Raw genomic sequence first — 17,553 nt, 5'->3', positions numbered from 1 at the left:
CCCCCCCCCCCCCCCCAAACTACCTGGACAGCTCATGTGCATTTCCTCCATTTCCCCCTCTCCTCCCCAGACAGAACACAGTTCCTGTGGTCCTCACCTTTCACCCCACTAGCATATGTCCAGCATCCTTTACCACCTCTGCCAGCTCTAGCTGGATCCCATCAGCAGCCACATTTTCTCTTCTCTCTTTCCTCTCCCCACTTTCTGCAGTGACCACTTTCTCCCTGATCTGCTCATCCCTTCTCACCCAATTCCCTGGCACTTCCTCCTGCAAATGTAGGAGCTGCAACACTTGCCCCTTCACCTCCTCCATCCAGGGACCAAAAGAGCCCTTCCAGGTGAGGCAGAGATTCTCATGCACCTCTTCCCACCTGGTCTGTTGCATTGGGTGCTTGCAATGTGGCTTCCTTGACATCAGTGACATCAAGCCTCGTCCAGGCGACTGTTTTGCAGAGCACCAGCACTCTGTCCGCAATGGCCATCGTGAGCTTCTGGTTACGTGTCATTTCAACTCCCCTTCCCATTCAGTTTTTCCTCTGTCCATCAGTAAAGCATATCCCAACAACTGTTATTAGCAACACCTATCACAGACACTTGTTGGTCCTCTGCCCTCTCCACTGCTGTGGTAAGGTTAAATGCAAAGTAGAAGAACAGCACCTCGTTCTGCTTGGGTAGCCTACAGCCCAATGGCATGAACGTTTAATTTTCCAATTCCAGGTAACCCCCTCTCACCAGTCCACCCAATGTCTCTCTCCCTTCGGTCATGTTTTCTACCCCTCCCTCATTACCTGGTTCCATCTCGAGGCATCAAGAGGTGGACTGTTTCTTTGTGATGTGTGTTGCTAATAACTGTTGTTGGGATATGCTTTACAAATGGGGAGAGGAAAAACTGAGCCAAAATCACACATGGATGACTGGTTAGTTCTGATACAAGACAACATGTGAGTTACATAAGGTTGTTGAATTCTATATTGACTCTCTGAAAGGTTGCAACCTGCCCAGATGCAAGATGAGGTGGTGTTCCTCTGGTTTGTGTTGGACACATTGTAACAGTTCAGGACACCACAGCCAGAATGCAGGAGCTCCACAACACTTGACAATTCTGCTAATTATTGTAGTTTCTGCTTATTACTACAGTAAACAAGAGGAATTTAATCTTTATTTCCATACCTCAAATTTCAAATCAGTCACTGATGAATTCTTCTTCCATCTGTCTAAGCATCCTGTTGGTGACACCTGCAGTTTTGATCAAATAATCAGCAACAAGCTGATTAGTGCTTATTGTGTGAGCTTGTGTCAATAAAGATGTTATTTCATTTAGAACACTTAAGTGGCAAGAAACTGATATGGCCATGCTTGAATGGTAAAACAAAGTAGTAGGTGGCTGTGTTCCTCAACAACAACTGTAAGGAGAACATCTACCAGGGTTGGAGGACGGATGTCATCGTTGCAAACTGAAATGGTTGAGGACCCTCACCCATGCCCTACAAGTTTTTCCATGCATTGTTGTTCCGATTTAGAAAGTACAACTGTTGTCGGCTTCTCAAATGAGACATTTCTTCTCAGTGGATTGTGGCTAGATGTGTGGTGTGTCCTTGCAGCATTTCCTTTGGCTTTCAAGTTCTCTTGATTGAGTTGAAAGAAGAGCTGTTGCATTAGGAGACAAGTTTCAGCCATTTGCACACAGTAACCAAACCAGCAGAGTTGCTGTTTATGATCTTTGCCTCGCACTGGTGATAACTAACAAGTTGCTGGGATTGTTGCAATGGGTTTTTCCATTTGATGTGAAGAACCTTGAAGCAGTGTAGTTTCTTATAAAGATGCCACTTGCTTCTCTGGTCTTTAAGATGTTAAAGTGCTGCTTCAAGTCTCGCACTAGGATTTGACCTCGTTTATCTAGCCTGACACTGCAGTGCATAACTGACGGTGTAATTGTGTTAAATAGTCATTTAGTGGTCAGGAATGGAACTGATGATAATAATAGCACCTTGTGCTTGGCTGATCTAACATTTGGGGTACGGGCAGTCCAATGCAGGTCACATCCATAAACGTGTCTGACCTGAATCTGTCCAAACACCCATAAATTTAGGCTAATTGGATTTCTCACTTAAAGCATGTAGTAACGCCCCACATGGAAAAAGAACAATTGGGGTACTTTCAGGAAACGTGGTTGTCAAAGTTTAAGCCTTCAGGTTGTATTTGGGAAAAATCTACTTGAAGCAAAAGAATTTAATTTTGCAGTCTTCATTACCGGACACCCAAGAGAACTCCTCCACAGCACAGGAACATAACTACACAGATCAAGAATGATTTCTGAAATATTGGACTTGCAAAGGTACAAAAAGAATTGATTTTGACAATCACTGGGGAAGTGGAAAACAACCTTACTCAATTATGGTTCATACTTTTAAAGGCACACATTTTAAAGGATGACATCCCTGATGGAATTAACTGATTGCCTAAGACACATAAACAATGAATTTTAAGCATTTGTTCAACTGTACAAAATTCTGATGAAATAACATTTGCAATTGCACTATTCTTATTTCAACATACAAATCAATGTATTGGATCTTCATCCCCATGTAAAACTACTGCAAAGTTTCTCGCACAGTCCACCCCTTTTCACATTTCCACAGTTACTAAGAAAAATGTACAATTGCTTCAATTAAACACTTTCACAATTTTAAAATGAGCATACACAAACATACGGCATGGGTAGTCAAAGAATAGGTTTAATAAAAATAATTAAACTTCCATTTGCTCTATAGAACTTCATAGAAAGTAATTCAATAAATTACAAATGACTTAAGACTCATTGTACTACAGAAAGCCAATTCAGACTACACAGAATACAACCTGCAAGTACTGCAATTGTCCAAAATAAAAACAGACTTAATCATCAAGCCTCCAGCAATGTAATTAAATACATGGTCAGAGCAGCTACCAAAGTGTGACTTACATAACTACCAATACACATATTCAATTTACCAACTCATCACTGATCCTGTTAATGGCAGCAAATATTAGTGTAATCCTTTTGTGTTTGCTCACGTTGACTGACACTGCATCAGTCACTGATTTGTTGTCGTCTCCTATAACTTCTGTGGATAATCTTTTGTATTAAAACAGGACCAATGTTGTATCATTGAACACAATTGTTGAGTCAGTTTTTCTTAAAAACAGAAATGGAAATTAAATCTAAACTGGAGGCAAAAGGAGACAATGTGACATTTTACACATTTTTGAAAGCTCTGGTCTATCAGATCTCACCACTGTAAGAATGTAATGACAAAAATACTTTAGTTACTAGACCTCAGGGAAAGATGTTTATATACAGTAATACTTCGTTTCAGACAGAAGGAGCAATTCAGTATATAAAGAAACCAGCACATTATAACTTAGTTTAATGCTGCCTGTGTTTTAGCATTACAAAATTACTGTAAAAAACATTTGAAGTATTCTCACTCAGTCTGCATACTTTTTAAAGCTGTGGTATCCTTTGAGGTGGCATGTACAAATTGTATTTGAAAAATCTAAATACCATCCTACATATTCCAGTCTTTAAACTACTGTTAAGGATTGATGTGAATATTAAAATTGCAAATTTCTTTAATAATTACCAATTGTTTTCAAACTGGATTCTTGTAACTATCTGGCAAAATGTGCAATTCATTTCTTTGGAGCATATCTGTCTGTCAAAATCTTATTCCATATAAAACCTTACACAGTTTAGAATGGAAGGCTGCAGGGTGTATAACAATACCAATTTATTCATGAAGGTCTGCAATTTACCCCCCCATTTCATCAATGAAATAGATAATGTCCATTAAATACTGTACAGATCATACTATATGCTAATTAAATAGTCTAGAAGAGCAAGGTCCAAATCAATTTGTTTTGGTGCTGACCCATCTGTTCCTCTTGCACATGCACTCGTTTAAAATGAACAGTTACACACCTAATAGGAGTATATCCCATACAGCAAAATTGTGGCTTGCACTGAGTTTTTGAAGGGTGTGAATGAGATTGGTCTCTGAAAGCTGGTTTTTAAAAAAAAAGTCGGATATAACAGCTTTAAAAACAAAATGACTGCATACTAAACCACTCTTTGTAAACTTGCTCTAAATACATTTCTAACTGCAAAACCAATATAAATTCTCTATACTGCAAACAGCATAGTTGCCTTTTGCTTCTAGCATGTGGGTACTTGTGCATATAACACTGCTTTACACAATTTAATACCAGCTTTTGACGATTATTTTTCCAGTCACATTAATGACTTCAAAGAGGGAAACCTTGTATTAAATTAAAATGATGGTGCATTTACGTTAGTGTAATAAATTGAACTGTACAGACAATTCACAAGCAAAGAAATTCTGCGATGTACAGATAATGGAACTCTATTCTACTAGTTCTATTGTCCTGGTGAGCTTCTTGCATCAGGAGACATTTATTTAATTCTCAAAAGCAGTACTGAATGCTGAACCTAAAGCAGTCTTTTCAGTGTTAATTGATATATGATGCTGGTACATTATAGTTGCTGGGGATCTAAATTTAATTGTACTGCACACACACCCCTTTCTAACAAAAGATGGCATGGTTCCCATGGAAAGATGTCAATGTGTGCCAAACATTGTTTCACTGCAGTGGAAACAATTTCATTTTTCAATACAGTGACCTAATATGCTGCTCTGCAGTGATAATAAACACTGAAAACTGTAGAATAAAACTCATCACCTCCTCTTCTACTTGTATACTTTTATTTGAAGAACACAGTGCTTCCTATACTGACTTTTGACAGGAATGCACTGTTAATTTACCGAACAGCTCCTCATATATCCACAAAGAGAAAGTTAGATAATGTTATCAGGACCAAAGTACCCTTTTTGGACAATTCCTATTTCTGTTGTCTATATATTGAGACACCAACTAATCATTCCCATGAAATGAATGACGAGGCAGAATATACTGCACTTATCAGTTTGACTTCCCATGACGCCTTGCCCCCTTTTAATTGTTAAAAGAACACATGCAAGGTGAAAGCACTCACTACAACCAGCTACATAATGTAATAAATGCCACATTTTGCAAAACTGCGAACAAAGCGAATATTATAGAAACTACTTCTTTAAACCATCTAAACTAGCACAGCTGAGGTAATAAATAAATAGCCAGTTTTATGGCTGATTGGGAAAAAAAATCTTCCAAGTAACTCAGAAGTGTACCTGAATTTTTAAAACTGACAGTGCATCACAACACTTTAGCAATAAAATGTGAACTTCCATTTTGACTGTTGCCATGTTGCATTATCAAGGTGTATATTCTACAGTTTTAATGACATTCATTAGCTGCCAGGGTTATTGCTGTGTCTCCTGCAGTTTGATCTGTGTACTGAAATGAGTGTCAAGGAGTTTGTGGGTTTATATACAGTAACTTAATACGATATGCATAAAGGTACTTTCATTTTCCCTAGTTCACACCAAATATATTAAATATACGGCTCTCCTGGTGCATATTTCTTTTATTTAAAATTAATCCCCTAAAAAAAAATTAACAACTAGCGCTGTGATGCTTCAGTGTGTTACAACTGAGCGCACACTTGGGTTCTGTTAGCCTCCAAAAACAACTTTACATGCAAGGTACCTTTTTAAATATTTGTACCTTTTAAATAGATACTAAAACCCTTTCAGTTAATTACAGATGAGTTTGTTTTTCTCAAACCATCACCGGGTTTATTTACAAATGAACCATTAATATGACCAGGATGAAGCTGTTCCAGTGTAAGATTAAATATATAATTTCAAGTTCAGTCTTCTTCACTGGACCCTGAATCATCTGGCTGAGTTGTATTGTCACTGGTAGATGAAGATGCTGCTTTCTCAGATGCATCATCCCCACTATTTTCATGTGAAGAGCTGTGTTCTGCTCCCTCCTGATGCTCTGCAGCCTCTATTGTAGGTTTGGACATGGCTACATCTGTGTTCTTATTAGTCTGCACATCAAACATATTGGTCTGAGGGAATCCTGGGATTGGTATGTTAAGGCCTGGAGACAGTAGAATGCCCGGATAAAGCATGCTCGACAACAACAGTGGATTCATAGCCAGAGGACTGCCGGCTGTTGCTGAGGCAGAAGCACTTGTGGTTGGTGTCAGCTTCTTAGGAGAGGATGTAGCAGAACTTAACACAGGGAGTTCACTACATACATCCAGATTTTGTTTCTCTGTCCTTTCATTTGTCCCATCTGTTGGTTTGAGGGAGTCCATGGCGCCATTTCCCTTCTTATCCTCCGGACCAGATTCAGAGGGTTTGTTCAACAATCCTCCCATTCCAAACCCCGCCATGTTAGAAAGCATCATGGGGAACATCGAAGCCAGGGATTTCGTGTCTCCTCCTGCAGAGGGCAGGCCTGCCGGGAATCCCATTAATCCTGCTGTCAGTTGGAAAGATTGTAAGTTCTGGAGATTCTGCTGCAAGCTTTGGAGGCTGTTTAAGTCCATTCCAGCAAGGAGTCCATTGGTGACCAAAGGATTGACTGTCATTGCAGCTGCGGCTGCAGCTGCGGCTTTGGTGAGCTCGCTCTTTGGACGTCTGCCTCTTCGACTAACCTCCTCTCGGACAACAGGTCCAGTGAGGATGCGGTCAAACATATTTGCTGGTAAAAACCCCTAGGGAAAGAAAATTGTCTGTGTTACTATCTCAGTTTGTATGCAATATATCATAAGCCAAGACAGAAGTGTTAAATTGCCATCTGTGGATGCATGTTTTTTGCCTTCCTTCTAGTCTGACCAATTTTCTTCTCCTCCTTTGAAGATGAGCACTCTTTGCTGGGACATCACCGGTGCCAAAACACCATTTCTCATTTTCATCTTTTGCTGTGGTGACTATCCATTAATTCATTCTGGGGATGTCATACACGACTTTTTAAACAGGACTTAAAAACGTTAAAGATCAGGATTGGAATCTCTTCCAACTAACTGCAGGAACATTACCCTCAAACTAGATCATTAAATTTAGCAAAGATGGTTCAATTGTTAAGCGTCTTGTAGTCGGACTAAAAATTGTTAACCTCAGTTATTGAGGGGCAAAGGCACATTTATGGGGTTCAGTTACACAGTAGCCATGATTTCATCCCCAGGTTCTAGCGGCTAAAAGGCCTGCTCTTCTTCCTAGGAAGCCCTGCTTCGTGGATCAGCTGGATTCCACATGTTTACCAACCACCCAATTTCTAATATCTGGCCAAATCAAGGTTTTTATTTGTACTTTTACTCTTTCTAGTTGAATCTTAAACATTACATATTGACCATTGTGCTCCAGTTGCTTGCCTTGTATATGGCTTACATACCACAACTATTTCATCACTTATAACCATCTTGCTGTGCTTTTGTTCTTCAAGTTCTAATCTACCACCACGAGGAGCTCCACACACTTTTTAAGTGTATTCTTTTGTCCCCTTTCACGCATCCCTTCCCAATCAATACATCGTTAATTAAACTCTATCAGATTAATATTGTCATTCCTACTTATTCAGGATGTGTGTTGCTCAGCCTGAAAAGGTGGATGAAGTGGATTTCATAATTGATTTATTAAAAAAAAAAGTTTTGGGCTTGAAGAGGAACTTGCAGATGTAAAGAGAAAAAAAAATGAGGATGTGGAACAAAGTCCCACTACTCTTTCAGAGAGCCAGCATAGGCATAATGGGCTAAATGGCCTCTTTCTATGATGCAAGCTTTTAGCATTCACCTCACTCATCTGACCAAATATTTGCTTTCATTTCCATTTTACAGTTTAAAAGAATGTAATACACCCCAATGCATTGTAAGATAACTGCTTCCAGTACTCCCAAGTCTATTTCCCACATTTGTACATTTTAATAAGTGCATTTTGGCCTTATACCTTCTAAACAAAAATCTTCCCCTCTCATGATTTTCTATGCCTTTTTTTAAAAAAAAAACCTGACCATTTCAAACCTATCCAAATTACATCTGGTCCGTATGATTTTATTCTTCTGCTCTAAATTCCTCTTGGTTAATTGTTTTTGGTTTGGGTCCTATCCTCAACCGTTTTTCCATCTCTATCAGCTGATTCTGGTTGTTCCCATTTTCTCAATTCTCTTTTTTTTCAAACAAAGGTCCTTAAAAATTTGCTCTGGATATTTAGTCAGCAAATACAATGTGATTCAGGTTGTAGAATCTGGGTAAGTACTAATGGGAGATGGAAAAAGTGTGATCAGTACAGAAAATGCAGTGAGTGTAAGACATCCATCCAAAGTCCAGCAGTTAATCTATTTCCACAGCCTCTTAAAACTAGTATCCCAGTGATTTCCCTAATTTAGTTGTGACAGATGAATGAATGAGGACGGACATCTCAGTTTCTTCATCCGGATCAAAACCTGGGCAAATGCAACCTTACTAACTGAAATACACAGTTTGAACAGTATTCAGATTCTGGGTCAAAGAGGAGTCCTGTGCAAGTTTGAATCTGTGCCGTTGAAAGTCAATGTCCTAAATATTCCTGAGTTTTATTAGGTTATTAAAAATTACTGGCGATCACTGATTATCTCTGCCATCTAAATTTTATCAATTTAATTCAAAGAGTAGACCATGTAAGTAGTTGTTGGATTAATTGTTAATTCAGATTTGTATTTAATTACATGAGAATAATCAAAATTGAATTTGATTTTCTAACGATTCTGAGATCTCTATCTCTCTCATACATTTAAGATATTAAAAGTGACAACTTTGATTCTCACACCTGAACTTAGGTTAAGTTATCAAAAGATAACAATAAACATTCAAATGTTCTGGTTACACTTTTATGAAATCAACAAGATGGAAAATTGTATCTGTCATATTTAATAATTAAAACTACTCAAATTTTACTAAGTTACTTACTGACTGCTTTACCACATTTGTCCATTCTGGAGCAATTCCAAAATCTGGATTTTCCTGCAGCCACCTTGCCAGGTCCTTAATTGGAGGAGCTAGTGAGCCACCCATCTAAACAGAATAAAATGCTTGTAAGTTAGATAAATCACTGATTCCCTGTATACCAAAAAAAACTGCTGTGCTGTAAGCTTGCAATTCTTCAATAAATGCTGGTATTTTGACAGTGGAAAGTCTGTGGCTTGCCCATTTAATTTTTGTGATTAGAAACATTGGGCTTAACTGGTAACTATTATTGGTGACTTGCTGTATAATCCAATTAAAAATAAACAACACTAGGTTTACTAAAAAAAGCCAAGAACAGAGTGGAGTCAAACAAGTCTGCTCAAAGTAATCTTCCACATGTTAGGGATGATTTTACATTTCTCATTTTACTAATAGCTATATCCTCAAAGTATTGTGTTTAATGGATGTAGGAAAAAGAATAGGCCATTTGAGTATGTTCTGATTTAGTTAGATCATGTGAACTGTGTGTAAAATCCATGTCCTTTTAATACCCATGATTAGCAAAAAAAACCTATCACTCAAATTTAAGATTATTAATAGAGCTGGCATCTACTGTTTCCCACAATTCTACCAATGCTAAGATGGGTGAAGAAATATTCCAAACATTCATCAAGCATGACTTGGCACTAATGTTTAACCTGGGAGCAAGAAGGGTTTAATCTATACAGCAAGTGTTTTACATCATGTGGGCTAGGAGGAACAGAAGAGATTCTTCCAAGGCCGCCAAAAACCAGCAATTTCCCCACTACTATATGACTGCACTACTTGATGACAAGTGGGCACCCTCCTCCTCTCTGTTTCTTTCACAGATATAGACCCTTCAGCCCAATGAGTCCATGCCAACTATGGTACCCACCCAATTAGTCTCAATTTCCTGTGTATGGCCCATATCCTTCCAAGTCCTGCCCCCTGCACCTACCTATCCAAGTGCCTCTTTAATGATACTATTGTGAAGAAATGTTCCTAACATCCACCAAGAATGCCTCAGCCACTTCCTCTGGCAGCTCGTTCCATATACTCACCACCCTCTGTGTGGAAAAAGTTGCTCCTCGGGTCCCTTTTAAATCTTTCCCCTCTCACCCTAAATCTATGCCCCCTAGTTTTGGGCTCCCCTACCCTGGGGAAAAGACTGTTACCATCCACCATATCCATACCTCTCATAATTTTAAACATTTTTAAAGGTCACCCTCATTCTCCTACATTCCAAGGAACAAAGACCCAGTTTGGCCAACCTCTCCCTATAACTCAGGCCCTCTAGTCCTGGTAACATCCTCGTACATCTTTTCTGCACTCTCTCCAGTTTAACCCCATCTCTCCCAATACAGGGTGACCAAAACTGTCCACAGTATTCCAAGTGTGGCCTCACCAATGACTTGTACAACTACAACATAATGTCCCAACTCCTATATTCAATGCCCTGACTTATGACAGCCAGCATGATAAACACCTTTTTCACCACCCAGCACTTAATGCACTAAGGCTGAAAATACCTCTTCCCTAGTAATACAAATGTCCTCCAAAACATCTCCACATTTCCCTTATCTCTGGAGCAACCATGATTTTCACCTCAGTAAACATAGAGTTGAAATATTTGTTAAACATCCCATCCGCCTCCTGCAGCTTGAAACATAGGCGGCCCTGCTGATCTCTAAGAAGACCTACTCTCTCCCTAGCCACCCTTTTAATATAGCTATAGAATCTCTTGGGATTTTCCTTAACCTTACCTGCCAAGATCCATCTCATACTTTCTCTTTGCCCTCCTGATTTCCCTCTTAAAAGTATTCTTAATCTTTTTATCAAGGGATTCATTTTTGTCACCCCTCCCCTGCCTTCAAAGGCCTCCTGCCCAAAAGTGCTCATGCCTGTCAATCAGGGTGTCAAGATGTGGAATACAAACAGGTCAGATATCTTCTGTGGTGAAAGTAACAATGTCTCAGGTCACTGACCTTTTATTGTAACTAGGAAAGGCTGGAAATCAAAAATATCTTAATTTGCAGAGAATGAAGAAAATGTCTATGATAGAGAGATCAGGAGAAACTGAATGACAAGTGATGGTGGTTGAGAGGGCGATGAATGTTTGTTAACCACAGCTGATTTTGTCGAGGGGATGCAAATGGGAGTAAATAAAGGCAAACAGAAGGGAGGAACAAAAGATGCTCGATACAAAACTTGGTATTTGCTAGAAATCTGAAATAAAACAATGTTGGAAATACTCATCAGATCAGGCAGCATCTGTGAATTAAAAAAAAAGTTTGTTTCAGATTTTTTTCTCCTTATTTTCATTTATCTGTCTATTTGCATCTCCTTCAAATAAATGAGCTGTAACTAACAAGCCTCCACTACAGTCTCTCAGCCAGCACAACCTACTACTTGTCAGTCTCCTAGTGTCCACCTCTTCACGACTCCCACATCTCTGCAAATTAAAATGTGCTTTTATATTGAACTTTTGTTCTCTCTCCACAGGTGATGCCTAACCTGTTGAGCATTTTCAGCATCTGTCAGTTCTTTTGCTTGCCAGTACGTGGGAATCTCATGTTAAGAAGCACATGGTTAAATACTGCCAGACTCTCAGGAAACCATACTTTCAACATCAACAACTTATTGCCTCCAGATGGAAATCCAGCTTCCTTCAGAGAAAAAATCCCAATTGTTTAAAAGAGTGAAGCAAACTTTACCTTCTTTGCATTTCTCCGATTTATAACAGGCACACGTTCTTCTCCAGTCAGACTTTTGACATCTATTTTGTTAGGGTTTCTGCACCGATGTCTTTTTTGCTTTGGTCGCTCGCTCACAACCTCAGGTTTGTTGATTTTCTGAAATAAATGCCGAAGGATTTAGAACCAAGAAAGTACAATTGATGGCAACATGTGCTTCACCATCAAAAATATGAAATAAACACCAGTAAAATGCTAAGTAATGCATATCATGTAAAATAATTATTTATGATTACAATATTACACCTTGAAATTATTACATACTCCCCCATCAATGGTCATTTTGTCATGTATAATCGACTTAATCACAACCTCCACAAAAGTATTAGGAAACAGCATAAGAATGCAAAAATCCTTATAGTGACATTAAATAAATGTTCAAGATATTCAGTAATCATTTTAACATCCAAGATTGCCTGGTGGTCTATACCCACGATAATTTTAGGATGCACCACAGTGCTCATTCAGGTGCAACTGGAGCAGTACTCTCATCACCGGTATCTGCCTTTTGTAAGGGGTGGAGTGGGCAGAACTGTGGTTAATTCTCATCTTGTGCATGTAAAATAAATTATACATTTGCAGCTGAGGAATGGAGAAGGCTGCTCCTAGACTTCAAGAAAGACCTGCTTTTGGGGGGGGGACTAAAATTAAGAGAAGCATCATCAGTTAAAGGATAAAATTCAGGAGAGGTGAGGAACAGAGCTTGTACATATATTAATTGTCACCTTAAAAGATTTTTGCATAACTTCATAAATGGAGGCATAGATGCAAAAGCAAGGAAGTTGCGATGAATGTCTATCAAGCATTGGTTTGACAATAATTGAACCATCATGTTCAACTGAGGTCACTGTGCTTTCTCAAGGAGGTGAAGACCTTGGAGAGGGTGTAAAAGGGAATTACAGGAAAGTTTCCAGAAATGAAGGAATTGTATTACTGGGGAAAGCCTGAAGGAGAACAACAACTTCTTCAAAGATGACATGAGGAAAATGTATATATATTTAAGTATAGCCAAAATCTGGGATGCCTTGACTGTGATGGTGGAGGCAGACTCAATGAGCACAGAGTCATAGGGAGAAACAGCATGGAAACAGGCCCTTCAGTCCACACCGACCACCCTTTTTTGTTTTTACATTAATCCTATTTTCTCCCCATTTGTTTTTTTCTAGAAGTAAACTAGATCAGTACTTGAAAGAAAAGAATTGCAATGCCACAGGGAAAGGGCAGACTGGCTACAATACCAGGGCCAGTCTAAATTTGAGGGGCTGAATCACCTATGGTTCCCTCGAGGCTGATGGTTTTGTTTTTAAATGTTTGCATCTGAGAAAATGTATTGTCAGTAATTGTTTTCTCTGAAACCCAATGCTCAGAATCGAGACCAATATTAAAACATGACACTGCAATTAAACAACCAACTTTTACCAAGTTCAAGACCAAACAAGATGGGATTGTGGCCTAAATTAGTTGCCACTGATGGTCAGTGAAAATTTTTATAACTTTGATAAGTAGTGTCTCCCTAACAAAGCACAGAAGTTGAAAATCTGTATTCTGTTTTGAAAATTGGACTTTGGTACCTTGTTCACATTCAAGAAATCTTCAGACACAGCTTGCTGAAAAACTGGATTTAATAAGCTCAAGGATTTGAAGATTCACCTATAAATTACACCTAATGAATTGGAGTAAATTACTTTTTGGGGTGCGCACTGGAGTGGGGACAAAAGGCTAGAATATGGCCAAACCAAGGGTGACTGTGTGAGGTCAAGTAGAGGCATGTTGACATGTGTGTGAATAGAGTGAGTGAGCACAAAGTGTGAGCATTCCCTCAAAACCAATCAAATTAAAATGACTGCACATCCACTTGCCCTTTGCTAGGGAGAATTTTTAAAGTCAGTTTGGGTCTGTATTCCTTTGAGTTTAGAAGAACGAGGGGTGACTGTATTCAAACATGTAAGATCCTAAGGGGTTTAACAACATACACGTTGAGATGTTTTTGCCAGTGGGAGAGATATGACCCTGGGGATGTGGAAGGGGCTGGTCATTTAAAACTTAGGTGTGTAGAAATTTCTGAGGGTAGTGAATTTCTGGGCTTCTCTGCCCCAGCGGGTAGTAGAAGAAAGATCAATATAAGTACTTAAAGCAGAAATAATTATTTGAAAGATCGTCATATTGAGGGTAAAAGGGAATTGGCACAGAGGAGGAATTGAGGGTGGCATAGATCAGCCATGATCATATGAATGGCAGGGCAGGTGTGAGGGCCCTGGTGACCTACTCCTGCGTTCTTGATTATCTTGCTTTGACTGTTAAATAAAGGTAAAGATTATATTGAATGTGGTAAAATTAGTTTATATATTGGTATGTACACAAATACTTACTGGAACGTGGGCTGTCACATCTGCCACATAGTCCGGGTGGTCCTTGAGCCACTCCTCCAAATCCTTTCTTTTTGGAGCATCTTCCCCGGCGAGTCTTGTGCCATCTTTCACATTAATAACTGAGACATGACTTTCAGCATCAAGTTGTCCATGAGATGCATTAAATGCTGTTTGTGTGTTGGTTAACTCAACATTACCCTGCAGATATAAATAAATCTCTAGTGACTTCCAGTAGTTTCCACAACACACTCACAGTATAATTACTGTCAGCGTACTTTATAGGTTGTACCTTAGAGATTAATGATGAACTGAATATTACCAATGTATAATTTCAACATTTACAGTACCAAATGAGATATGTGATTAATACAGAGAATGAACACAGAAAAATAGCTTGGGCACACAACTGACATTAACTTCAAAATGGACTACTGAAGAAATATACTTTGATAGAATAAGAATGCCACATAATCCTTGCAAAAATAGTAATTAAATGGAGTAAAGGATAGAGAGACACAAGTAGAGACATGAATTAATACGGCCACTTAAAAAAACAAACCAGATAGTAGGTTCACCTCCACAGAAAGAGAACTCAAACTGTTACAGAACCTGAGTTTTCTAACATCTGAAATGCAACGATATGGAACCAGAACTATTTGTAAAAAGCATAAAAAAGACACCAGATTTACTGGAATGGCACCAGAATGAGAGATTATAAGAATATTGAATTGACTAAGGCTGTCCTGTACGGAAGAGGGTGTGGGAGGAAGGGAGGTGACCCAAGGGAGGTCTTGAAGATTTGGCAGAGGATTTAATAGGGTGAATGTAAGCAAGGTTTTTTATCTTGCAGATGAGACGAGAAGTATGGACCACAAATATAGAACAGTTAGTATTAAACCAACAGAATGTAGTAGATACATTGTTTAAACACACTCAGTGGTTTGAATGGGAGTTTGCTCTTGAAGGTTTGTTGCGAATAACTTGGATACATTTAAAGAAATGCTAGATCAGCATATGAGAGAGAAAGTAATAGATGGATGTGTTATTGATAGGGTGTCTGGAACTGGCAAAACTCCAAGATGTTTTAACACTTTAGCATTTGCATCAAAAACCTAAAGAATCTCTCAAACCCTGGACCAAACAAGGTGCTCAACACCCCTCAATCCATTGGACTCCCAGTCCAGGAAGATTGATATGTTGTACAATATCGCAAATATCATATGATCACAAATTTACTCTCTCATTAAAACATGCCTTTTATATGCAAGTACACACTGATCTCATAATATCTGGGCGAATGAAAACTTTAATCACATAACTGGTTAACTTAAAGTCTATCGATGCACATTGTTCAGAACCCAATTAAAAGAAAACTGCTCATTACACAGGAATGCTAACATTAATTGAAATTCTGCATGCTCTGCCTCCTCGAGTTCACTGTCTTCCAATTCTTCCTAAGAGCTCTCACTCCATATCGACTTGCAACCGATACTCCCAATCCCTTCATCTTGAAATCTTGCATTCCAATCATCTGTGTCTTGGATAGGGTCATCTCTGACTACTTCATGGTATTGCTCTCCATCCATATTCCCTTTCCCTCTCCAACTACCATGTTCTTTGATATCGGTCCCTGGAAGAAACACTTTCCTAATTCCGTTATGCCTGTACTTTCTCAATTTTAATGGCCTAGCTTTTGACCCTCCATTGCACAACGTTTTCTTGCGATGACTAATTTGCTCCACCATACCCATTTGTTTGCCTCTGTCCTATTTCCAATCAAAACCATAACTCTCTGGCCCCTTCCCTTGGTGTGACCCTCATCTCTGCTCCTTGATGTACAAGGAATGAAGAATGGACATGATGGAAATCTGGTACAACCAGTCACCGACAGATCTGATTCAACTTTTGCCCTTGACCCCAACAAGTGCAAGGAGCTCATTGATTTCGGAGACCAATCGGCCATTTCTGTTGCTCCACCCCCTACCCACCCCCCCCTTCCCTTCCTCTAGTCCACACATCTCACATCTTAAGTTTTATTCTGCCTGTTCAAACCTCGAGGTCACAGTTTTCTCTAGATTCCCCCCTGCCCATCTCTCCTTGATCTCGAGGCACACCTTTGTTTTCATGAATTTATTTTGGCCCAACTACTGACCACACTGCTTTCTTACTGGTCATCATTGTCAGTTCATATTGTTTATGTTCTCTGGGATACCATTACCGTCTCTTTCAGAAGTTTCCTCTCAAAAAAAAATCCACTTGAACCCTTCTTCCTTGTAAACTACTGTTTCATCTCTGATCTCCCATTCCTCTCCAAAGTCCTTGACCCTGTTGGAACCTCTTGAACTTCTAATTGGTTTATTATTATCACATGTACCAAGTTATGTTGAAAAGGTTTTGTTTGCATGCCATCCAGAAGTACATCAAGGTAATACAAATGGGGGGAAAAGAAAACACAGAATGTGGAATGTAGTGTTGCCCATCTTTCCCAGAATTCCTTGTTTAAATCCATCCAATCTGATTTGTATTCCTGCCACACCACCAAAACGGCTCTTTTCAAAGTCAATAATGACATGCAAGTGGCTGTGAAATGGATGTTATGTTCCCTCAACCCATCTACAGACTTCAACATGGTTGAGCACACCATCTTCCTCCAAAGCTTATCCATCATAAAACGGGTGGAGCTGCATCCTCCTGGTTCCATTTGTACTCAACAGAATTTGTGACAGGAAGCCACCTGTGCAAGCAGACTTCACTTGCTAGTGACCTATTAAAAAGGCTACCTCCTGCCTTGCATGATTCCCTGGGAGGAAGTTACTGAAAGAAGCTAGCCTGGTACTCAGAGGCAAGGCAAGGCCAGCTTCTTTCATGAACACAGCAGGCCTATTGGGTGAGGTGGGGACTGAATAAGCCCCACCTACAAAACTGACGGCATCCTCCTTATTGTCAGAGATGCATCAGCATTCCCACATGCTTGTGCATAAATGCTTGGCACTTAATAAGAAAATGCTAGCAGTTGTGTGTGAAACTACCAGAATTTCCCCATGAAACCTGAACCTAAAAAACACTAACTTCCAGATAAAAAGGTGCTGGAGAAACACAAATTGGACAACAGTATCAGCCTAAGGACGTGCAGAGTCAATGAAGCTGAAGACACTGGTTCAACAAACTACTGACCAAAATTGCATCTGCAGACAAATATAGAAAGTAAACTGAAACAATCCAGTGTGCAGAACAGATATGGGTGTGATGTGGCACATTGGAGAAATGCAGGGCTAAACTATCTCTAATCCATTTTAATGTAATGAGTCCGACTGTTGTGGCAAATGAACCCAGAGCATTGATTAACCGATTGGAATATGATATTGCTGCTACCACGGAAACATGGTTGAAAGAAAGGAGGGACTGACAACTTGACGTTCCAGTGTACAGAATCTTCCAGAGTGCAGGGGGTTGTAAAAGGGGTGGCGGCATTGTGATATTAAGGAATCCATTACTGCAGTAATAGAGGAGGGTTTGT

At 39.4% G+C, this 17,553-nt stretch overlaps 1 protein-coding gene across 10 annotated transcripts in view; it reads right to left on the bottom strand.

The window, feature by feature from the left end:
• Positions 1 to 2,714: 2,714 nt before the first annotated feature.
• Positions 2,715 to 17,553, bottom strand: part of chd9 (chromodomain helicase DNA binding protein 9) — a 210,421-nt gene continuing 195,582 nt past the window's right edge. For all 10 annotated transcript variants that reach the window (XM_052028372.1, XM_052028375.1, XM_052028373.1 and 7 more), the window contains 4 exons: positions 14,037 to 14,234; positions 11,629 to 11,766; positions 8,897 to 9,001; positions 2,715 to 6,670 (listed from right to left, as the gene is read on the bottom strand). In XM_052028372.1, coding sequence (XP_051884332.1) covers positions 5,810 to 6,670; positions 8,897 to 9,001; positions 11,629 to 11,766; positions 14,037 to 14,234 — 1,302 coding nt within the window. In that variant the 3' untranslated portion in view covers positions 2,715 to 5,809. The remainder of the gene's footprint in view (positions 6,671 to 8,896; positions 9,002 to 11,628; positions 11,767 to 14,036; positions 14,235 to 17,553) is intronic.

This window comes from Pristis pectinata, chromosome 13, assembly GCF_009764475.1.
Source record: "Pristis pectinata isolate sPriPec2 chromosome 13, sPriPec2.1.pri, whole genome shotgun sequence".
NCBI lineage: Eukaryota > Metazoa > Chordata > Chondrichthyes > Rhinopristiformes > Pristidae > Pristis > Pristis pectinata.
This window is presented reverse-complemented; position numbering and strand designations above follow the sequence as displayed.